General features: G+C 38.1%; 1 protein-coding gene and 1 long non-coding RNA gene across 9 annotated transcripts in view; one reads left to right on the plus strand and one right to left on the minus strand.

Moving 5' to 3' along the window:
- The window catches only part of sptbn5 (spectrin, beta, non-erythrocytic 5), a 45,700-nt gene extending 23,916 nt beyond the window's left edge, over positions 1–21,784 (minus strand). For 2 of the 8 annotated variants that reach the window (XM_087290640.1, XM_087290636.1), the window contains exons 1-33: positions 21,584–21,784; positions 20,576–20,712; positions 17,655–17,822; positions 16,208–16,324; positions 15,971–16,128; positions 15,651–15,879; positions 11,803–12,437; positions 11,573–11,711; positions 10,770–10,996; positions 10,499–10,652; positions 10,112–10,312; positions 9,818–10,024; positions 9,585–9,729; positions 9,344–9,480; positions 9,018–9,224; positions 8,757–8,909; positions 8,458–8,588; positions 8,129–8,380; positions 7,653–7,940; positions 7,338–7,581; positions 7,094–7,233; positions 6,731–6,830; positions 6,481–6,651; positions 6,231–6,395; positions 4,483–4,709; positions 4,155–4,341; positions 3,815–4,015; positions 3,617–3,730; positions 3,382–3,539; positions 3,169–3,301; positions 1,294–1,439; positions 1,043–1,157; positions 862–972 (exon numbers count right to left, since the gene is read on the minus strand). In XM_087290640.1, coding sequence (XP_087146766.1) covers positions 862–972; positions 1,043–1,157; positions 1,294–1,439; positions 3,169–3,301; positions 3,382–3,539; positions 3,617–3,730; positions 3,815–4,015; positions 4,155–4,341; positions 4,483–4,709; positions 6,231–6,395; positions 6,481–6,651; positions 6,731–6,830; positions 7,094–7,233; positions 7,338–7,581; positions 7,653–7,940; positions 8,129–8,380; positions 8,458–8,588; positions 8,757–8,909; positions 9,018–9,224; positions 9,344–9,480; positions 9,585–9,729; positions 9,818–10,024; positions 10,112–10,312; positions 10,499–10,652; positions 10,770–10,996; positions 11,573–11,711; positions 11,803–12,437; positions 15,651–15,879; positions 15,971–16,128; positions 16,208–16,324; positions 17,655–17,822; positions 20,576–20,698 — 5,883 coding nt within the window. In that variant the 5' untranslated portion in view covers positions 20,699–20,712; positions 21,584–21,784. Of the gene's footprint in view, positions 1–861; positions 973–1,042; positions 1,158–1,293; positions 1,440–3,168; positions 3,302–3,381; positions 3,540–3,616; positions 3,731–3,814; positions 4,016–4,154; positions 4,342–4,482; positions 4,710–6,230; positions 6,396–6,480; positions 6,652–6,730; positions 6,831–7,093; positions 7,234–7,337; positions 7,582–7,652; positions 7,941–8,128; positions 8,381–8,457; positions 8,589–8,756; positions 8,910–9,017; positions 9,225–9,343; positions 9,481–9,584; positions 9,730–9,817; positions 10,025–10,111; positions 10,313–10,498; positions 10,653–10,769; positions 10,997–11,572; positions 11,712–11,802; positions 12,438–14,423; positions 15,076–15,650; positions 15,880–15,970; positions 16,129–16,207; positions 16,325–17,654; positions 17,823–20,575; positions 20,713–21,583 lie in introns of those variants that run through there. The other 6 variants (XM_087290641.1, XM_087290638.1, XM_087290639.1 and 3 more) reach the window with 5 other exon arrangements.
- Positions 21,332–23,569, plus strand: LOC147839958 (uncharacterized). The gene is made up of 2 exons (XR_015513459.1): positions 21,332–22,861; positions 22,945–23,569. It is a non-coding gene; the product is annotated as an uncharacterized LOC147839958 (long non-coding RNA).
- The last annotated feature ends 23 nt before the right edge of the window (positions 23,570–23,592 follow it).

Here is a 23,592-nt window from a genome sequence, read left to right on the forward strand (position 1 = left end):
CATTTCTTTATAATAATAGTAATAAACAATATATGTATATGTTTTTTATGTTTTTTTTCATGGATCCAGGTATTAACTTTAGGTGTAAAAATTATTTTGAAGTTATACTTTTTTTTGTAAAATATGTTTAGCCTTGTCCCAATATATATTACACTGGATTTAGATGATAAACATGTGTATACATCTATTGACCTTTTCAACTAAAATAACTGATCATTTATTTAATTTAGAGGTGAAAGTTTAAGAAACAGTACAATCATTTATTTTGTTTGAAAACTTTGTGTACTATTGTGTAACTTTGCGTACTATGCTGTTTTAGATTGTTAGTTCCATTAGAAGTAAACATTTAACATGCAAATAAATGTTACCTAATTCTGTTAATTCCAATTTAATTCATATGTTACTTGTTATTTACATTATTCCTCAAATTGCTACAAAAGTCTTTCAGAAAACAACTTTTGTTTGTTTTATTAGGCTATTTATTTACATACAATAATAAAATGACCACAAGTCCAAAGAAATGCGCTATAGGTGAATTGGGTAAGCTAAATTGTCTGTAGTGTATGTGTTTAAATGTGAATATATGGATGTTTCCCAGTGATGGGTTGAAGCTGGAAGGGCATCCACTGTGTAAAACATATGCTGGATAAGTTGGTGGTTCATTCCGCTGTAGCGACCCTTTATTAATAAAGAAACTAAGCCGAAAAGAAAATTAATGAATGAATAAAATGACAAGTTATCCAAGTGCATTTGGTAATTTTCCCATCGCACAAAGCATCTATGCCATCCACTAGATGTCAGTATAATGTAATTTCAAAGATCACTGTCAATTCACCTCTGCAGTGTTTCCTATTTCAGTACCTGTTGCTCAGTTCCAGCCAGCTCGTGCACAAGAGCTTCATGTTTGCGTAGCTGTGACTGCACTCCTTTCAGATCTTTGGCTATGTCTTCAGGAATGGTTTTGTGCCTCTCCTGGTGCAAAATAAGTGATAAGTGAGCATCGTGTTATTCAGCAACTTCAAAACACATTTGTCTTGGTTACCTTGATCTGTCCCAGTGCATCGGTCAGGTCTTTGTAGAATTTGTGACATTTTTCAGACTTACGAAGCTTTTCTTTACGATCTTTCGATAAATCCTGCAGCTCGTCCCACGATTCTCTGTCACACAATACTATTTATTTTGAGCTGCATATTATATCTATAATCTATAACAGTATGTGCAGGTATGATGCATAAAAATTTCATTTGGGCTATTTATTAGTTTATAATATTTTTTTGGATCACACGCTGTCACCTGAGCAGATTCTGTGTTTCTCGGATGAAGCGACTCTCAGGGTGATTGCTTTTGATGAGTTTGTCAGCCAACTGTTCACAGGTGTGCATCCTCTCCTTTCCCACCTCCAGCTGCTTCAAGAAGACCTCAAATCTCCCACGCAGTTGCTATCATAAAACAAGAGGTGCTTAGATCCTGATCACAGGCAACATACATAGCAGTTTATGTAATCCTAATGAACCAGGATGAATCATTTTGAAATTTGATGACTTTTATTGGTTTTAAATATTCAAGTAGGGTTTTCAATAACCTGACGACGGGCTCCTGAAAACAATATGATGACTTGGGGCAAATAAAAACTATGAAAATATTAATACAATTAAAGCAAGAGAAATAAAATAATTACTGTTATATTGTGAAATCAATTATGTTATTTACAAAATGTGAAAAAAAATAATAAAATGAAACTGTAGTAAATTTGTAAAGTCTGGTAACATTATAATATATATATATATATATATATATATATATATATATATATATATATATATATATATATATATATATACATATACATATACAGTATCTCAATAATAACTGGTATCTGGTGCAGTTCAGTCATTTTGGAGAGATTTTTAGCAAATGGCTTGAAACTTATTAAAGGTACTTGCCATGTAAACAAAAAAAAAGTATGATTGTAAAATGTTAAAAGTTCACAATGGAATTTTTTGAATATATTGGGAAACTACCCAGAAGGCACAGGACATCAACATGACATCAGATTGATGCTGTACCCCTATGTCGTGGGGATGTGGGATGTTGCATTTTGCTTGGAATTGAAAATCTGGTTGACGTTTGAACCCAATGTCCAACCTAAAACCAACCAAACATCAACGTCTAATGATGTTACAGCTTGACATTGTGTGGATGTTGACGTCTATCAGACACTGGATTTTGACAAATAAATGTCAGTATTTGACATCAATAGACCATTTTGAGCGATGTAAACAAAAACATTGGTCCCAACGTATTTCCTTTTTTACATTTTTAATTTCTATACAGTAGCTTCCGAGAATCCAAAAAGAGCCACATATAGATAGATAACATTATGATAGCTGTTTTAACATCATGATATGATTGAATTAACTCTTGTTACAGTTATGAAATAGTTTAATAACAAGCAGGAAATGTTCATGGGCCAGTGACATGACCACATTGAAATGGTCTGCATGATGTTGGTTTAAGATGTTGGCTCAATGTTTGGTCTATGATTTTGGTCCATTTCCAACACAACCTAAAATCAACCAAACATCATTTGACGTCGTTATTGGACATCAAAATTATGTTGTCCTTAGACGTCGTGACCTAAATCTAACCAAATAATAACATCTTATGACGTTGTGTGCCTGCTGGGTGATTTCATCTACATCATACAGTATGTTTGTTACTGTGGCCAGACAAAATGATACTGAAAGCATAATTAAAACCATAGACGCACACACTTAATTTTTTCTGATTATTATTATTTCTGCAGTCTACACACCAAATTATTTAAGATTCAACACTTCATTTGAAGTTTCGTGAAGTTTTATTTTTAATAATGCATCATGAAATAATACATCATGACATGCCAGATCATATATGGACAATTAATAAGTACTGCATGAATTTATTTCATATCCTATGAATTAAATAAAAAAGGTTGTAAAATATACCATATTATTTTCACTGAATAAGAAACACTAAATGGTTAATACATTAAAACACAGACAGCCCTAAATTTTTACTAACAGTAAAATCTTGATTTTTCTGTCAGAACCCAAGTACCTTAACCTCCAAATGAAAAAATAAAGCAAAGTAGTTTGAGAGCAAATATAAAGGAGTGACAAATCTCACCATTGCATTTTCATAATCACTCCCAAGATCATTAGAGGCTGCAATCTGTGTCTGCTGAGCAATCCATTCCTCCAGTTCACTAGTCTCACGCTTAAATTCATGTAGGTGTAGAGTCTCTCGAAGCCTCTGTTCTCTGTTGTGAAGACATATGTTTGTTTTACACTGCAAACACACAGCATGGGAGGGTGTGCACTTCAGCTATAGCTATTTTACCTGACTGTCGCTGAGTGTTGAAGCTCACTCAGCTTAGATTTAATGTGGTTGCAGGGCTTGTTCAACTCCTCTAAACCCCACACACGTACAGCCTGCTTGACATTGGACTTGAGTTCATCTACTTGAGCAGCAAGTACCTCGATTTGCCCCTCCACTCCCTGGAGAAACAAAGCAGTTTGCGTTAACATGTTTAAACCCTAAGCTATTGCATTAGTACAAGCCAAAGATTACTCACCTCGTGTTGCTTTATTAGACTGCGGGTAGCTAATTCAGTCTTGCCATAATCAGTGCTGACTAAAGCTGATGTTTCTGACACAAGGGTTTCCAGCTCAGTGCAGTCAAGCAGAATCTGTCCATCAGATCAAAAACATTAACACTAATAGTTTTAATAATCGCTGGCACAAAAAGACCGCAAACTGTCCTACACCTTTACCTGTTCCCGTGTAACAGCCCTGTTAAGTTCTCCGGAGCGTTTCTCGCAGGATTCCTCTAACTCTTCCCACTTTGCGATCAATTGCTCACACCTCTGCTGCACCTCCTGACCATTCCACTGATTGGATCGGGCCATGGCTCGTCCTCTGTCCAGTACTCGCTGCAGGTACTTGCTGTGGGCATTCACCTCCGCCTGCAGGTCCTGAAAGGGTTTTCAGAGATTCAACAGTTATAACGAATGAAACTCTTTGGTACAGTCTTTGGTTTAAAGTGATTAAATGCAACTCTATGTGGAAATATAAGACTAAATTCACTATGTGTAAACTCTCGCTTAAACATACCTTATGTTTTTGAAGAAGGCTAACTGCCCCAACCAGTGATCTCTCATAGTTTGTAGTATCAGCTACAGGCTGATGCTCTGATATCCAGTTTAGCTCTAGGTCTACATCATGGTAAAAGCTGTATAGATCCACATCTGCCTCTAACTGGCTCCTGCGATGATCCAAAGGTTTCTCTAGAGACTTAAATCTGACAAATAAAACAGAGTTAAAGGCTTTTTAAAGCAACTGTAATTGTCATCAATTTATTAGTTTTTGTATGTCTAAAAAAATGTGACTTTCTTTGCATGTAAGTTTTCATTATGGAAACAGAGGAAATATAAGTACTTACAGTTTCAGGTAAGTGTCAGTCTCCTTGAGAATGCGCTGAGAGTCAAAATGGTTGGTGGCCAGGTTTTTGGCACGGGTGACAATAGAATTGATTTTCTCAGCAAGTTCTTGAGCTTCCTCTTCCAGCTGCTTGTGCTCTTTTAGTAGCTGTCTGCTGGAGCGGAGGTCATGACCCCTGATTGCATTTTGTAGCATTCTCTCAATTGCCTCAATCTTCAATTTAGCATCCTGAAAATAAACAGACATTTGATTTGTATTTTTATGGTGCAAACTTGCAAAGAGTTAATTTCGGCTGATTTAATTTAAATAAACAATTCAGATGCGAATACATTTGAAAATGAGTTCTGGTGACATTTCCAGTGCTTGCACTAGTAGTACTTTAATTACAGGGGCGTAGCGGATATTTTAAAATTGGGGGGACAGTTATGAGACCCTAAAGTTTACGTTCAAATAATTATTAATCAACCGTTTTTAAATGGTCTGTCTCTATTTCATTGTCAAAAGGTACCTAAAAAAGCAAACTATACTGTACCACTTTTTTGGTACCCTTTGCAAAGAGTACCTAGCACAAAAAAGGGTAACAAAAGGTGGAGCAAGATGTGCAACTGAATGCTATTGGTTTACATAGATACGTCACTCGCTTGTGCAACAAACTAGAAGAATGAAAAAAATGTTGTTGTCTTGATGAACAGCCACAAAGCCAAAAAGAAGAGCAGAATCTGCCCAGTTCCCCATAGTTTTTACAAGGCCATCTAAAGCGTGAGTGGTTTAGTGCTTGCCACATGTCTGTATTTGAAATATCAAACTTCTTGAGCTGATAATAATAACGTGCGCCTGATTATTTAAGCACTTCTGACATTTCGATCCTTTCAGACATGGACAAATGCGAGTGAAAAAACAAAAGAGAAGCCAGAAAAAACAAAGGACAAGATGATTGTTTCAGCAACCTAAAACATTTAAAAAATGCCACGTTTAACTACTATCATCACCTTTTGGACTATTAAGGCTGATTTATACTTCTGCGTCAAGCACACGCGTAACTTACAGCACAGCCTTCACATTGACGCATAGCCCCACGTCGTGGCCGTCAGCGTCGCTGACGCACACCTCTCAAAAAATGTAACTACACGTCGCAACAACCCATAGCGCAAGCTCTGTGATTGGTTGGCTTGGTAGCACTGACGAGTCTGGACGGGACCAAGAACCTCGCGAGCCCTATGGAGCGATTGTTTACAAGTGTGGACTCCCGTGAAGGAGCTCCGGATAGAAAGTTTTGTTTTGTGTTTACCTCATGGTTAAAGTTGTTGCACGTGTGCCGGTTCCTGCTTCAAAATGAGCAAGTTTGAGCCACTTGTACATTAAAGAAGCGTTCAGAAAAAACAAAACCCCAGTGAAGAAACTCGGCACAGGAGAACATTAACACCTCACCGCCAACTAGCGTTTCGGAAGTGTTATTGCAGAACAACAGAAACAGCGTGCACAGCTACGCGCATTGCATGCGCTGTGGGTCACGCCGATCACAGGCTTTATGAACTCGGAATGACGAAATTACTTTTAAATAAAAGGTTGCATGTGCAGGTGAAGATTAAAGATATAGACCATTGGTACCCTTTTGGCAGTGGAAACGCAAGCCTGATAAAGGTGACCCATACCATACCGTGCTGTACCACTCAGTGGAAACGAGCCATGAATACTTTCAGTACAGTCCTGCAGTAGTAAACTGTAGAACAAAGCTTAAATATACAGTACCTGCAGCAGCTCCATGAGTTGCTCCTGTTGGCCAGCCTGTCGCAGCTTGTCCCCTCTTTCAGCCATCTTCCTCTGAAGTTCAATCCACCTTTTGTGTACCTCTTGAGTCTTTTTCTGAATGCTCTGGGTGTTGTAGTGATCATCTGCCAACATCTTCTCTCCAGTCTAACCACATAAAATCCAGTCATCAGAATAGATACAAGTTTGGCAAAATATACCAGTAAACAATGTATCTGATGTGTTACTGTACCTCAATTAGTCTGTCTATGCGAACTGCATTGGCCTGCATCTCTTTTTCTGCTGCCTCATGTTTTTTAAGCTTACGAAGGATGTTGGTTGGATCTCTGTACGATTCATCCTCAGCGATCTCAAACTTTTCATCCATCCACAACAGCATCTCCTCAGCATCTCTTAAAAATTCCTATGCCAGGGAAAATTTTTAAAGCATTAAAAATGTTTTATTTGGGAGCTACTAACACATTTTAACATTTATTTTTTACCTGGTACTTTTTCGAAGCAAGTAATTCAAGCCTCCTTAATTTACAACTTTCTTTCAGCCTCTTGAAATGATCTTGAATGACCTTTGATCGCTGTTGAATTCTGGATAAAGGATAAATATGTCAGGTTGAGGAAGACCATAGACAACTATTTTTGTCTCTAATACACTTAATACTAACATATGAAAACAAAAAAAACAGCTTTAATTTTTAAAAAGGTTTATTTTTGGCATTTTTTACTTTACTGTAGGACAGTGCAAGAGCAGAATGGGATTGGAAAAGACTTGAATTTGATGCCCAAAGTGCAATGGCACTCAATGTGGCTGCGCTGCCCATGAGGATATCAGCCCCGACAGCTATACTCACTCTTTAGCAGCAAAGTTACGCTTGCTGATGAGCTCCTGGCACTTGTCTTGAAAGAGGATAATAGACCGCTCTAGAGCCTCAAGCAAAGCCTCAAGCTCTTCTTGTCGGCTCAATAAACTGTGAACACTGTCCACAGAGTCCTGTGCAGAATTGAAGTTTTACAGTAAATCGTTATGAATTTATAGCTCTTCAAACAATGTGTTTAGATGCAGGAAATCTATTAAATATCAAATCATTAATTTACCCCTAAGTCTCTGACTTTAAGTCTGGCTTCATGACCAGAAATGGTGGCCTCAATACGATCTGCTTCCATATTCAGTTTCTGAAACTCCAGTCCTTGTTCAAGCCTTCTGTTGCGACTAGACCACAGTTTGTCCAGCTGGCTCCACTCATGATCCAACTTTGTAAGTGTCTGCTGAACATCTTTACCTCCTTTCTCTCCAGATGCCACGTCAAGAGACTGACCCAGCCTCTCCATATCTTTTAATCTGAAACAATCTTACCATCAATCATATGCACTAAAACAAGAATTGTAAAATAAAGACCAAACACAACTAACTTTGCTTTCTGCAGTTCAATCTCCTGCTTGAGATCAAGGTTCTCCTTCAACAAGGCTTGAGCCGATGCTACATCAGATCCTGTCTCCTCTTCCAGAAGATGCTCCTGTGTTGCCTCAGCCCACATCAACAGGTCTCTGGTCTCTTTTTGAAAGAGTTGCAAGCGTCTGGCTTCTTCAAGCATTCGTTGTCTTTGAATGGCTTGAGCCTTTAACTGCCGCAACAAGTCTTCCAGAGCATGTACTTCTTCCATGATAGCAGCACTTTCTGCAGGACTACAGTCCTTTTTCCTTTAGCAAAGCAATAGGATATATAGTTAACAGGCAATAAATGAGGATTGTTTTAGGCAAGGCAAGATTTAGGTTCACTACTACACATAACACATTTTACTGTAAGTTATTGTTAAGGTTAAATACAATTAGTGGCAATAAATATAAAGAAAACAAGTGGTACTGCAATTGTTTAATGGCAAACTCACATCTTGGCCACACTTTTAAGATAGTCTATTTTTCTTTCAAGGGCTTCTATGTCCCTTTCAGCTTGGGCTTGTCTGTGTTCCTCAGCTTGTAAGGCTGATGGTGAGCTCCCCACATCAGGTGTGTCAAGCTGGGCGAGTCTGTGCTGGAGCTGAGCTTGGACTTCCTGGCAGGTCTGCAGGAAGGACTTCACATCAGCAGAACTCAGAAGCTCATGAGCCATCTCATCCTTTAGTTTCTGAATACGTTCCCATCTGGTCATTAAAAAAACACTTTTAGTAATTTCTACCAAGACAGTGGTAAGGTGGGGTGGTATAGTTGCCCTTAATACCTGCGAGTAACAATTCCAAGTCTTTGCTGAATGTCTTTTTTCCTGCTGTGCTGTTGTTTCAATAGCTCATCTCCAAACTTGGTAATATCATCAAGCTGCTTTCTACCACTGGCTAGTTCAGTTACAAAATTCTGCGTAGCATTGAAAGGGAAGAAGAAGTCAGTGTTTTTAAATAAAAATACCACAATGTTCAAGAAAAACAAGTAATTCTTTTGGAGTTACTTCTCTAAGCAACTTTATAAGATGCTCTGAAGGGTGTTAATGTTGACTTTCTGCTTGTGTTTTCAGCAAGGACTGACCTCATATTTGGCTTGTACAACCTCTAAGTTGTTGGAATTGGAGCTGAAAGTGTTGAGGACATTCTCCTTGTCTCCCATCCAGGACTCAAACTCCTCACAAGCATTGTAGAATCTGTGTAGTCGTGCAGTGTCCTCCAGGATCTTATTTTTTGACTGATGGGAAAAGTTTGTGTAAAATGCTTGAAAAATATTTTAAACCATCCGTAATCATAAACAGTACAATTCTCTAGAACAATGTTTTGTAAGACCTTGAATATTTACCTGTGCTAAATTGTAAAGGCGGTTGAAATCCTTTTCCAGACTGTTTTGTGTGCTCTCTATTGTGTCTTTTTGGAAATGTGGGTCTGGTAAGGTTGAGGTAGATATTTCAGCTGTGCCACGCCGCATGGATCGAGTGCGGCGAGGGCGGCTCACTTTTCTTTTTGGACTCTCAGCTACTCCGTTTGTAGTTTCAGGTGGTGCTTCCTGCTTTTGGTTGAATCAAAACAGAAGCAAAAAGTACTGTCTAGTAGATGCGATTTTATAAGAAGCCTTTTGGCTCATGAGGTTTGAATTTCAAATAGAATTGGAAATTTAATGAGTTTTACAGAAACTGGCAGCTCCCTGATGTATGTGGAAGAGACTAGTTGCTCATTTCCTCTGCTGTCCCGAAGAAGCAACTTATCATCCTTTTCCCTGCTGATAATTGTCAATATTTCTCCTCTGTCCCAGATTAGTTTAGGGCCTGAAAAAAAGAAGATAGATTGTCCACAAAAACCACCCCTGTAGAATTTATCAGATTTGACCAAAGCGCCAGTAGCATCTATCATATTTTTCTGACATGTTTACCTCTGTATTTAAACCTAATCATTGCTTGTTCTTGTTGTAAAATCTTGCTGACTGCTTTGCCTCCTTTGTCAGCTTTTTTCTCCTTCTCATCTTCGCCATCTGATGAATCACTGTAGTGGACCATTCTCGTTTGCTGGGTTTCAGTCTTAAATTGATTAAAAATGTGTCAGTGAAGCTAATAATTTCTCTGTTTTAGTAATAAAGTACATGACTTTTACAATTCATTGACTCACTGTAAGAGGAGCAAGTTGGGCAGCGCTCTTGGCCTGCTCACCCAGTCGTTTGACTTCTGAGGAATATGCTTCCATTTCTTTCTCCACTCGTTGGTGACGCTGGAGCAGAGCAGTAGAGCTGGCCTCATCCTTTCCATAATCCTCGTCAATGAGAAGTGGTTTGTGGTCATCAAGCCAAGAGCTGGCTTCAGTAATGTCTGCAAAATACTGAGAGGACAGTGTGGTGGCATTTAGGATGCGTTTTGTCCCAATCACTGCTTGATATACTGAATAATAATGTTTTATATTTTCTACCTGCTTGATGACATTGGCAGCATGCAGCCGGTTCTTTCGGATGGTGACTTGTTCTTTAAGTTGCTGCCACTGTTTCTGAAGAGTCCGAATCCACTTTTGGATGTCATTCTCATTAGGGTGTCTCCCTCTACAAAGCTCTTGTCCTCTAAATACAACCCCAGAGCACAGAGATTCCTGTGACTGAATCTCTGCCTCCAAAGCCTGCAACATACATAGATATTTAGCTAATCTTAGCAGTTCTTATACAGTCACATTAAGATTTAGCAACAGTAGTTGTCTGTTACCAATGAGTTTGTAACTCCTTTTTGTCTCAGTTGTTTTTAGTATAATTTCTAAAAACACTGACAGTAATTAATCAGTTTCTTACAGTGAGTGATGGCCACATACCTTGTGGTTCTGAATGGCCTGCTGAATTTGACTGAGGTCTCTCCCTAGTGATGCTGCCTGTAAGAGGACCCATTTCTCATAGATCCATGCTTCTACTTCTTCACAATCATGGAAAAACTCAAAGAGCTTCAGCTGTCCCTCAAGAGCTTTTCTCCTTTTAAAAATATATTTAAGATTATTTATCTCTAGTAACTTTTAATTTACGATTTCATCAACAAAAAATCTGCCCAATCCACAAGTTTGTATGGATTGGTGGGTTTAAAGAGTTTACCTGTTCTTGCTGAGACCCAGTAGGGAGTTGTAATGGCTATTTAGATCTTTAAGTTCTCTCTGGACTTTTGTGGCACCTTTGTGTTTAACTTTTAAGGCACTGCTACTACTGATGGCATTCAGAGTTTCACCAAGTGAGATGATCTGAGTGTCAATCAAGTCCTGCTTTTGCAGTAGGGCTACCACATCTGGCAGCTGTTTTCCCATGTCCGAGGAATCTGCCTGAGCCTATAAGCAGGAATGAAAGCAAAATGCTCAATGATGATGTTGCTTGTAAAACAGCACATTAATAAATAAATAACACACATTGATGAGCCAATACCCAATGAGCCCAATCAACCTACAGTAATTTGACTACAGTAAATTCCAGTGCTTTACTTTCCCAGAAAAAACAGCCTGTCATAGTGAAAAGGAAATATAAATCATCAAACCAGACATCCTTCTTTCACTGTTTCAATGTCCAGTTCTGATGCTTGCATGCCCACTGAATACACCTTCAATAATGCTCTTCTTTTGGTTTTCCCTTTTCTTCTGCATCGTGTTGATTACAGGAAACTGATTGTTGGTTTAGTACAGTAACTAATCTACTTAGATCTTGATATGTGGTTTATTAGGACATGATATGATATTTGCTGTGATTGGTCTCTGGTGCCTAGTCTACAGCTCTGCACAGGAAGTTAGGCCAGTGAAGAAATGGTCTTGTCCAACTGAGCATAATACTGAGAAATAAAGATGAATTGAATTGAATTGATCATGATGGTTTGGCTAATCAGTGTATGCAAACAAAGGAAATTCACAGTTCACCTGTAATTCCTTGAGGTCCATTGATATTAACTCAATGTCTCTAAGGACAGCAAATGTATTTGCCGCATCTCCAACATGTGCTCTCTGCTCCTGCAGAACCTGCTTCAAATCCTTCCAGCGGTTCATGATGTCCACATTTCTGTCATGTGAAAGATAGTAATGAACTATTAGCATTTTTCTATTGCATTCACACATTTAAACGCATAAGCCGATAATTCTTGGCCCCTCACCTGCGAATCACTTGTACTTTGCTGTGGTAGTTATCCCTCTCGATGACAGCAGCCATTTCACTTAAAGCACGGAAACGTGGTTCATGTGCCAAAACATCGGCTCCCAGGGCCTCCAGTCTGCGAGCTGCTATCTCAGCCTCCTCCAGCCTCTGCAGTCCTCCCAGGTCTTGTTGTTGAATCAGTTGCAGAGTGTCCTCCAGGTAGCTCTCCCTCAGCGTCGCTTTACGGCCAAACTTCTGGGCCAACTGCTCCAGCTGCTCCAGCCTCATCAGTGCACTCTGGAGAACCCGTTCTCGCTGGTGTTCTGCTCGCTCTAGCAAGGTCCAGTTCCTTTCAATATCCCCCAAGGTCTTGCCTTCCGGAGGAATGTAGTCCCTCTGGTTGTTTGCCCTCAGCTTGGTTCGTAAGTCGAAGAGGTGTGCCTCAATGGCCCCCCGTTCCTGGTATTTGGGAGGCTTCTCAATAGTACGGTATTTCTTAAAGGCAGCTACCAGATGCTGCATTTCTCGCAGGGAGTTGGGGAAGGAACGGTCATTGAGCTCCACCACCTTGGTCTTGATCCAGCGTAGCAAGTCAGACACCATACTCTCATACAGACCCTTCATATCATCCAGCTCTTTCAGAAGGTCCACAATCTGCAAGCAGATGGCAAGTAGGGAGAGAGGAACTACACAATTTAGAAAACATGAAATTCGATGAAATTTAAATGCACAGGTTTCATCTAATACATATAGCTGGATGGTTCAACAATGAGGAACAGCATTATTTGAAAATGACCTTATTTTTGAAAATGACCTTCCATTTAGTGTGCGACACAGCTCTAAGTGAAGAGAAATATCCATCTAAGGCTTAAATCTGAAAGTGTGCCATGTTTAAAGTTATTGATTCATCTATAAAAGAGTTGACTCAGAGTGGTTTAAATTAATCATAAGGGTAACAAATCTTTAGCCGTGTCGGCGTGACGTTCATACCGAACTTAAGCACTGCACATTTGTTGCGCGTGCAGACCCGGTAAAATTGAAACCCCCGGCCCCACCCACAAACACTGTAGCAAGAAAGAAGATGAAAACAAACACAGTAGCAGAACCCGGTTCAATTATGTTGTGAAGACACTGTGCTCTGAAGTGTTAGGGAAAGTTACTGTTGTTTCCCTACTCAAAGATGAGGCTGTGAAGAGTGGTTGAAGTTTATTTTTGCAAAAATACCTCAGCATTATAGCCCCAGCCTTGTGCTGTGTAACTGTCATTTTTCTGACAAGTACTTTTGTAATCTACATGCTTACTATGGGGGATTTGTGAGCTGTTTGTTAAAGGTAAGATCAGAAAAGACTATTGATGTTTGGGACTTTGTCAGAGCTTGACAGGAACTTTACAGTACACAGTTCATGGATCAGTTTCTTCCTCCATTTTACGGGTAAGTGGGATTAAAATGGTTACCTCCTTGTTTTCTCTAGCTTGCAAAATGTGTATTTAATTGTGTTTTGTTACTTGTAATCGCTCCATGCGGCTTGTACTGTATCTGGTTAACTTTTTATATTCTCATATCGCATCTAAAACCATGTTAAAAACACGGCACATGGCGCTTTACATATTTATATGCGTTTGTGAGCTTGCGATCCTTTGCTGTTTGTCATTGCTATGGCCATCGTCAGTTGTTCCTACACACATGTTCCGGTCAAGTTTTTAAAATAGTTCAGCTTTTGCCACTGTGTAAATTAATACTGAATGTGTATCATGGTTAAAAAATATAGCAATATGCTGCTGTTTAACTGCATTGCATTAATGCACTCCTGCATTGGGCTCACACATACATTCTGCACTCTGACTACTTCAACAATGTTGATAAGCCATGGTGGGCATTTCTCTCTGTCTTGCGCTGAACGCAGTCAACAATCGCAGTAGACTGGGTCATCAGACCAATCAATGCAGATTACCATCGTGCTAAGGAGGGGGTTGGGAACAAAGGAATCGCTGAACAAATCTTTTCGCAGTTTTTGGGATAATTAGGTAAAAATAAATGCATAAGACAATGAAAGTGTTGTTTGACCTTGCATTTATATCAAACTGTTGTTGGAGACCCCCAAAACCAAAATATGACCTTTTTACAATGCAAAATAGGGGCTCTTTAAAGGGAAGGTTTATATTTAAAATAAATCTGTTATAGTAATACATTAAGTTTTGTCATTTCAACAACTAACACAGCACACAAATAAAAAAAAAACTTTCAAAAGTAATTAAACACAATGACAGTGAATTGGGTCATATGTTGCTCTGTAGCTTAGTGACATTGTATGTACAAAATGCTTCAGAATATCTCCTTTTACTGTATGTTCCCCAGAAAAACATTAAGAGATACAGGTTTGGAACAAACTTAGAGGGAGTGCATTTTTAAAAAAAAAAGAAAAATAAATGAAAGACATTTAGACCACATGGGGTTGTTGTTCAAACAAGGAAAATTTGAGGTTAAAAAAAAAAAAAGCTAAATAAAAAAGAAAAGAAAATCAAGTAAAATAAAGAAAGTATATATTTGGCCACAGTTTCTATTTCACTGAAGCATGAGGGATTTAGAAGGATGTTTCTTTGTTCAACAGCTACACTGACATCTATCTACTTGATACACACCTTTCCCACTTCTGGAACAATCCTTTGCGGCTCAATAATTGAATGTCTCATGTTCTGCCATCGCAACCACTCACTGCTAAAATAGCCACTGAAAGCCATTGTCATCTGGTATCCCAACAGCGTCACACCTGAGAGCTGGCAGTCTTACCATAAAATGAACACAGAGTCTTGACATCTCAGAGCCTGGCTGGACTCATCTTTGTCCCTTCCATCCATCCGACAAGATCTGTCTGTCATTGTTTAATACACTTTTGTGACAGCTAACACTACTCCACAGCTGTGACCCAGTCAACACATGCCAGTATTTCTATTCACACGTGTGGACATGGTGGTGAGTGAAAGTGTCGCACTGCACAGGCAGAACAGGACACTTCACGCCCCTGTTTCTCTCTCCATGTGTATCCTGCCAGCATGTTAATGGCATCGCCTGACCTCTGAGCTCATCTTCACTGCATCAGCTCCCTTTGTTTTCCAAAGAGTATCTGAGGTTGTCTCCTTCCATATCCTCAACATTATCCAAAAGGTGTGTCTTGATTATACGATGCAGGGAACTACCTGTCTTGTTTTGTAACATTTGCAGCCGTACAGTTTACACTGATCTGATTAAGACCAGGACTCCTCCTTTTGACCCACAGTCAAATCCAGTAATCCCAAAGAGGCTATGAGATTACAGTCCTCATTCAACTGCAGTAAGTGCAGTTCATATGTTCAGTAACAGAGGGCGCCAGTGCTTAACATTTCTCAAAAAAGCTCTGTGAGTACGAAAATCTCTGAGGAATATTTCTAGTACCTTGTTGAATCTATATGCCACGAAGGATTAAGGCAAAAGGGGGTCCAACCATGTACAAGTAAGGTGTACCTAATAAACTGGCCGGTCAGTGTATATATCCTTATATAATATTAATTTAAATATAATATCTTAAATAAAAAGTTTAACATAAGAAAGAAATGTAAATTCTTCATTTCTAGAAGCTGTTGACATATGCATTCAGTCAATTTGTACACACAAATTCCATTATTTTTGACAACAAGACATGACAACAGGTTTACATACGGATCTTATTTCATCCAATCAACAAACTGGTGCAGAGATTTAAGCCCTTGCACATTTTTTTCCTTTTGTAATATCTGCTTCATTCACACTTGACATCACAGTATGGAAGAAAACGTGTTGCTAAGTTGCAATTTTAAAACTAAGTATGATTTAATAGACTGATAGTAACTAACCTTAGCTATCCTCTTCTGGATAGTCTGCCCCTGCTTCATTTTTGAGAAGTAGTGATAGTACAGAGAGACGTAAGTCATGATGGACTTCTCATCAGGATGGGGCACCATCACATCTTCAACATCGAGGAGCTGCATTATGCCAAATTCATCCTCTGCCAGAGCGAAAGCATGGGTGAGGCTCCTTTTTGGATCATCCTGGCGGAGTCGGTTGTAGTCAAAAAGATCAGGCCTGGAACAATGTTATGATAACATCATTAGACTAGAGATTAGCCAAATTATGCTGCTTATCAAAAGAGGGTGCGATCCACTCAAAATACTACCGATGGGCATGAATTAGAGCATTGAAGGCCAGTCCATCTCTCCAGCTGCCTGAGAAGTCTTGCACATTTACATTGGTGTAACCGGCAGTCTTACGTTGACACCAGATGAGCAGAGCTTCTTTGGCTGAGCGCCGAGCCGCACTGGCATCCCCGCCGGCCTGAAAACAATACAAAATGTAAAAAAGGTGACAAACACATGCAGCTTTAAATGCGAAAAAGACAATCTTGAAATTTTACCTCAACTATATTGATGTTCCCAATCTGGAAGCGGAGAATGATGATCCAGATTAGACCCAGGATCAGGGTTCTGTCTCCATCCACCACATTTTCTGGACCAATCAGATCTACACGGATCTATAGTTACAAAAAAGAGGGCACAATATGATTCTGTAGTTATCCATTTCATAGTTCAGTGGTTCCCATAATGGGGGTCGCGGGACAATGAGGGGGGTTGCTTAGAGTTCTTCAAAAATCTAATTCTTTTTATTAAACTATTAAAGTTACTACTTTTTATCCATAACCTACTGAAGAACAAAGGAGTAGTTAATAGTAACACTGTCATAATAATAATAAACATTAAAAAACAAAAAGGCCATCAGCCCTGGGCTGATTACGTTATAATAAAGACACACCAATAGCATCAGATTGCAGCACATGAATTTTATGGCACCAGGTTAAAATTTCTGTTACCTTTACGGCACTCACACACATTAAAAATAAATACAGGTCACGACTGAACATGGACGATGGTCTCGGAAATTCACTCTTAAATTAAACGATAGGCCTATTGGTGTGTGTGTGTGTGTGCAAGGATTATAAATCTATAACCACTTTGGAAAATATTGGGGGTCGCAAGTGACTGGTGTTGTTATTTTTTTGGTCATGGGCTGAAAAGTTTATTATAGTTAAAATCTGTTAATTTGCATTTTACCTCACAGAAGTTACATAAGTTTTTTGGGGGAAACAAAAGGCCATATTTACTATTTGGTTATTAAAAGATTATGAGCGGGATTTACAGTACAATAATGCGATTGGACAGTTCATTTTCAAGCTGACATTATTGCATTTGAATTTAGAGCAGTTTCTGATTCAGAGTCAATATTCATTAGCCATTATTTAAATGTATCCTGCAAAGAGTTTCACTAGGGTTTGTGATAGCCAATTTGCACTGTTATTAAATTGACAAAAAGCATTTTGTTCCTGTGTTGTAGTAGATTATACTCAGCTCTGCTAACATGCACTGCTTATACTAGATTCCATTGGTCATAATGGAAATGAGGTACTGTGTCTGTTTGGTCACACTTTATTTTGATGCTCAGTTTGTTGAATTTAAATTACATTGCATCTACTTGTCAGCTAATTCTCATTAGATTATAAGTAGACTGTTAAATTGGTGTAGGGTTAGTGTAAGTTGACAGGTACTTGCAAAGTTTCTTATAGTCAGTTAAATGTCTGTTGAAGGAGCAGTATCAACATATTAAGCAGGCGGTCTACCAATACTCAAATGGACCATCAAAATAGTGTTACCGCCTGATCTATTATTTGCAACTGCTATTACCTTTCATCTGGGACTTTAGGGCATTTTATGGGTCTTAATTGTTTCTGTTTGTTAAATCTGGCCCAATATGTTTTCAAAAGGCAGTTCAATTTAGCATTTTATTGTACTGCTTTACTTTCGGGTTACCTTTGATTTGAGGAAAGTGATGGCAATGCTGTTGTTTTCCAGACAGTGAACTCTTAGTGTGCGTCGACTGGGAGTGGGCAACTTCTCTCCAGAAATGAGCTCCAGAAGTCGCACAAGATGCACACCAGTTCTTAATTCGGTGAATACATCAGTCAAGACAACCTTTTCCTTTAAAGAAAATACACAGGATTACACACATTCCCATCACACCCCCTTTTATACCTGCAATCATTAAGCGGCCGCAATACAAAGTTGCAGACAGTGACATATGTGTTCCTCTATCCAATGACTGCATTGGTTTGATGCATCATAGTCAATTTTAAACAAGTTTGGGCATCAGCAGCCTTTGTTTTAACACTTTACTCGGATAATTGCCACTGTATTCCATTATGACGTGACTCACTCGCACTGCTCTCAGTAAAGCTGTCCTGCTCTCCGCTTTCAAGCAAAAGCCTTGCAGCCACTCCCTAATCCATGTGTTGTGGGAATCTGATGTCTCTCAACAGATCTGCTTACTGCCTCCAATAGCCTCTGCTTACCCAGGGAATGAACCGAGGGATCTTAGAGCACACCCTGCTCCTTTGCTAGGGCTTCAGAGATGAACACTCAAGAACAATAATACAAATCTGCTTGCAATTATTTCTCAGCTTTAATCACAAACACAACGAAAGTCTCTGCTAACTGCTAACTCACATAAATCAGTAACACAAATGCTACATGTTTGGGTGGAGTACATTTTCTCAGAAAGCAATATTTAGTGTGTGTTTTTTTTTTTAATGAACAGCATGACCTTTTATCATAAACATGTTATGAACGCTGTTGTTTGATACAGAACAATACACAGGAGCGACTGAGGAAGGGGAAAAGGAAAAGGAAACGTTTAAAACACATGTCATTCTTGCGGACAGCTGCCTGTATACAACTATTAATATATCTGGGTGCCCTGACAAGGAAAGTTGTCGTTGCGCCGCTTGTCCTTTTAACATCTTCCTCCTGTTAGTGTTTCTTATGTAACTCAAGTCTCTTAACTGGTTCACGTAACAATAGCAGTAGGAGCTAATATACAACCACTGGTAAAGATATACAGTGGAAATATCTCATATAAAAAGCGGTATGGGATGACATTCAAGGCGGTACTGTTTCCTTCCTAAATCTAATATTGGAGATGCTAATGTAAGACTGTGAATGACAAGTTATCAGTTGTGCTTTTCCCTTTCCTGAGTGGATCTGGAAAGCTGGTGTGTAAAAATTAACTTTCGAGTTTTATGTGTACCTGACACTTCCTTCCTCGGTCTCTACTCAATACTCAAACCCAGTCTTAGAGTGTGTTGTAATTAATATCGGTTTGGTGAACTAAGCTAACTGTCTGTCTATTGTAAGTTAGGTATACAGTTGAAGTCAAAATTGTTGTCCCTCCTGTAATTTTCTTTTTAATTTTCTAAATGATGTTCAACAGAGAAAAGGATTTTTCACAGTATTTCCTATAATATTTTTTCTTCTGGAGAATGTCTTTTATTTTGGCTACATTAAAAGCAGTTAGTTATTAAAACTATTATATTTAGAAATGTGTTTAAAAATCTTTCTGTTAAACAAAAACTGGGGGGAAATATACAGGGGGCTAATGAATCAGGAGGGCTAATATTCCTGACTTCAACTGTACACTACCTGGACAAAAGTCCTGCCTTCGATCCCAATTGTTAGAGCAACAAATAATAACTTGACCTCTAGTTAATCATTTGGAAAAGTGGCAGAAGGTAGATTTTTTCCCGTGAATCATCTGTTAAACTGCATCCCAATCATCACTAATGCTGCAGAAGACCTATTGGAATCCGCATGGACCCAAGATTCTCATAGAATTCAGTCAAGTTTGGTGAAGGAACAATCATGGTTTGGGGTTATATTCAGTGTGGGGGTGTGCTAGAGATTTGTAGAGCCTGAGGTATCAAGACATCTTTGCTTCTCATTACATTACAAACCACAGAAGACAAGATCTTCAGCAGGATAGTGCTCCTTCTTATACTTCAGCCTCCACATCAAAGTTTCTAAAAGCAAAGAAGATCAAGGTGCTCCAGGATTAGCCAGCCCAGCCACCAGATATGAACATTATTGAGCATGTCTGGGGTAAGATGGAGGCATTGAAGATGAATCCAAATAATCTTGATGATCTCTGGGAGTCCTGCAAGAACGCTTTCTTTGCCATTCCAAATGACTTTATTAATAAGTTATTTTAGTCATTGCAGAGATGTATGGATGCAGACCTCCAAGCTCATGGGAGTCATACACAATATTCATTCTTTCTCCACTGCACCATGACTTTATATTCTTTACTTCACATTATTTCTGTTAAGTGACAAGACAAAAGTCTTAGCAAAGTCAGACCTTACTCTCCTAAGTAAATAATTAAACATTAAGGCATGATCATATGTTATTTTAGTAAAATAAGTGTAATCTAGATGCCTTTGCCTTTCATATAAGCCACTTCTGATACCAAATGATCAACTTGAAGTCAAGTTATTATTTCCTGTTCCTAAATCTTTGATAGGCGACAAGACTTTTGTCAGGAAGTGTATGTATAAGTTGTACTGTAATGGATGCTAATTAAAAAAAAAAATGTATGACCTTAACCGGGTTCAAGGGTTCACATCTAAAGGCAATAAACTGGAGTGAGCACGTCACATCAGACGCTAAAGCCAGTCACAAGACTGGAGTCATGATCAACATTTTATTACACTAGATATCATCAAGTCATAGTGATATCAAGTCACGAATCATGAATGTTTGTACATACAGATTGCTGTACCGGCAACAGATATCACTGATTAAACATGGTGGATTTTTATATATTTATAGCCACCACAAAATCATTTCTGTGTGGATCATGATACGCTTTAGTTTGTTGTTTCCTGAGGATCAGTTCATACCCCACTCTTTGAGAAGACGCTGTTCATCCATTTTGTGTAGGTCTTCTTCTGCACCGTCATCCGCTGCTCCTGAAGCTCTCGAAATCGGCCATCTGATTCCTCTCCATCTACCCGTTTTTCCATGACTGTGTCAGTTTCTGATAACAGCACATAGAAATGTTTCAGGGATACTTGTATTTCTTATTCATAGGGTTTGTTCATTTAGCTGCCCAACATGAGCTTAAACATTAAACCACACACATAGCTGACAAGGCCTTTGGATTTTTGAAAACTTTTGGGTGGTTATAATAAAAAAGGATTGTAGCAAGCAAATTTCATTGTGAAAGCTAAATGTGACTCAAGATATGTCATTTTCAGTTTATAAATCTTCCCAATTCTCTGGTATTTAAGAGGAAGTGAAAGCAGCAGGGCAATCATGCCTGTCCTGCTGACAGTGTAATTATGAACTTTAAATATGACTTTATAGATGCATTTTAAAGCATCATAAAAATACCTAGCATTTCCAGATTGAGTGGTCTGAATTAACACAATCACTGTATTGGTCATCAAATGAACACCTTGATGTGATTGTATGTTATTAGTAAACTGGCCAACTTTCTCGATAGGTTGTAACCCAGTGTTTGGTCAAATATGGATTTACCCAACAATTGGGTCGGTCCATATTTGACAACATTGGTTTACACCAACCCAACATTTTTTAAGCTTATTTTAGAGTTTGTAAAGCGTTGTAGAATGTCATTATGGCACTATTGTATACAGATAAATATTACTTTTCATCTTTATTCACAATGTAGTAAAAGTGACATGTTTGAAACAAATATAAGCAATTATACTCTAATATCACACATCAGTTCAAATCAGAATAAACTTCTTTTTTTGTGCTTTTACATAATATCAGCAGCAGATTAGGTGATTTAGCCATGCTGTTATTTGCACGTCCAACCAATACAAAAGTTTGCAAAAGAAATGTATGACGATTATGATGCACAGAAAGCTGAATTGACTTACCCTTCTCTTCTCACCTCCTAAACACAGTCAGTGCCAATAACAAACTTTCGTCGTAGGCAAGAAATTCATGATTTGAGAATAATCCGCTAAATCCTCTTGAAGAATGATCAGTGTTAAAGAACTGAACTGAACTGAACTTTGACGCTGCTGTAATGGACTGAAAGGGAGGGTAATTCTTACTCACCTGACACGGCGCTACTTGAAGGGGTAAAGGTTGAAATTATACTGCGATTCAGCAACACAAGCCTCTATACTGGCTGATCTAGGAACAGGCCTGGCAATCACATTCTAAGCCATTAAGGGTTAAAAACAGTAAAAATGTGGTTCTTTAAAATGTACATAGTGAGGTTTCTTATGTGTACTAGTTTAGAATTTAAAATAAATGTATGGAGAAAGAATTCTGATTTATAACAGAAACTTTATTACATTTCCTCATTTCCTTTAAAGGGCTGTATAAAATTCTCATCTTTTTTACAATGATTTATACATTAACAGACGGCTGCAGGTGATGTATACGTCAAAGGCTCATTAAAGTATAGAAAGCACCATCAAACAACTATATTAATGCACTTAAGTGTCTTGAAAACTTTAACAAAACGGCTGCAATCACTTTTTACAGTAATCCTAATTTCACACAAACATAAAAACACCAACGATCTTTAATGTTGACGAGCCATTAGAGCTGACCTTGTGTCAAAGAGTTACACGTAATTTACATCAGAGATGACAAAAACAATCTGCATGTATTAGTTAAAATGCACATATGGTTATAACTGACACAGTGTTTAACATTCATCAATATTAATGTATTTACAGCATAAGAGTTCATAATGAAAACTGATTTCATTATACAATTGAATTGTTTTTTTGCACAGAAATATAAACACTATTTATTTTGATTGTGTGTGTGTGCGTGCGTGCGTGCGTGTGTGTGTGTGTGAGAGTGTGTGTGTGAATAGAGATTTATAGAGAGGAGATAAGTATCTAAAATATTTTATTAAAACATATTTTTTTTAAGAAAATAAGGAATTTTATTTAGAAAAATGCAAAGAAACTAGTTGGCAGACAGGATTCCAGTTTCTCAAAACAAATCCCAATGATTTTAGAAATGTGTGTCTCTTCTGAATACTGAATATTTTTGCAAGATTATTATTTATTTTTATATAGATGGACGTATATTTCTTTAAATGCTTGTTGTTATAGAAAAAAATATTCTTTACAATCCAGTCAGTCAGACAAAAATATTATAGACAACAAACAACTTTGGCAAAACTCAATGTTGTTTAGTATAATGCTGCTAATAATGTGTCAAACATGTTATTCAATCTCAAACATAGCACAGAATGTGTGAAAACAACCAGTGTGTAAAATGTGCTCATGTTTTAAAAAATAAAATATTAATAAACTAAATTTAATTTGCTTAATGAAATGCTGAATACTTCAGTTTCCCTGTATCAAAAATGCCCACAAAGGTTCTGTTCCTGCTGCTGCTAAGACGCGGTTTAAGTCAATCACAAGTGGACAACATTAAATACAGGTGTAACAGACTGAACACTGATTACTTTTGTAGAGTAAATCAAATATGCACAAAAAAAACCTGCAACAGCAAGTGCAAACAGGAATCTCTCTCATCTACTTTGGATCTGCTTAACAGGTGTAAACAGCGCCCAAAAAAAAGTCTATTTTACACGGTGTCAGAATGAGTGAGATGAATGCGACTGTCAGTGCCTTTGTCGTAGTGTGAGTGTTTGTTTTGTTTTTTGGCTGTTGTTATGTATTACACAATTGTTATTTATTATGAAATGTAAGATTCGTGACATAAGTTGAAGCACTGCATAAAAATATATACTGTTACTGCCATCTAGATTCACAATCTGCTAGCATACGATGGAATAACATTCATTTAGGAGTAACTACATAAATATATACATCTGTAAGCTGTAGATTAGCCAATAAACATTTGATTTGATTGTGTCTTTCAAAAAATATGTCATGTGGATGTGGATACA

The sequence above is a fragment of the Danio rerio genome, chromosome 17, assembly GCF_052040795.2.
Source record: "Danio rerio strain M-AB ecotype USA chromosome 17, GRCz13ab, whole genome shotgun sequence".
Taxonomy (NCBI): domain Eukaryota; kingdom Metazoa; phylum Chordata; class Actinopteri; order Cypriniformes; family Danionidae; genus Danio; species Danio rerio.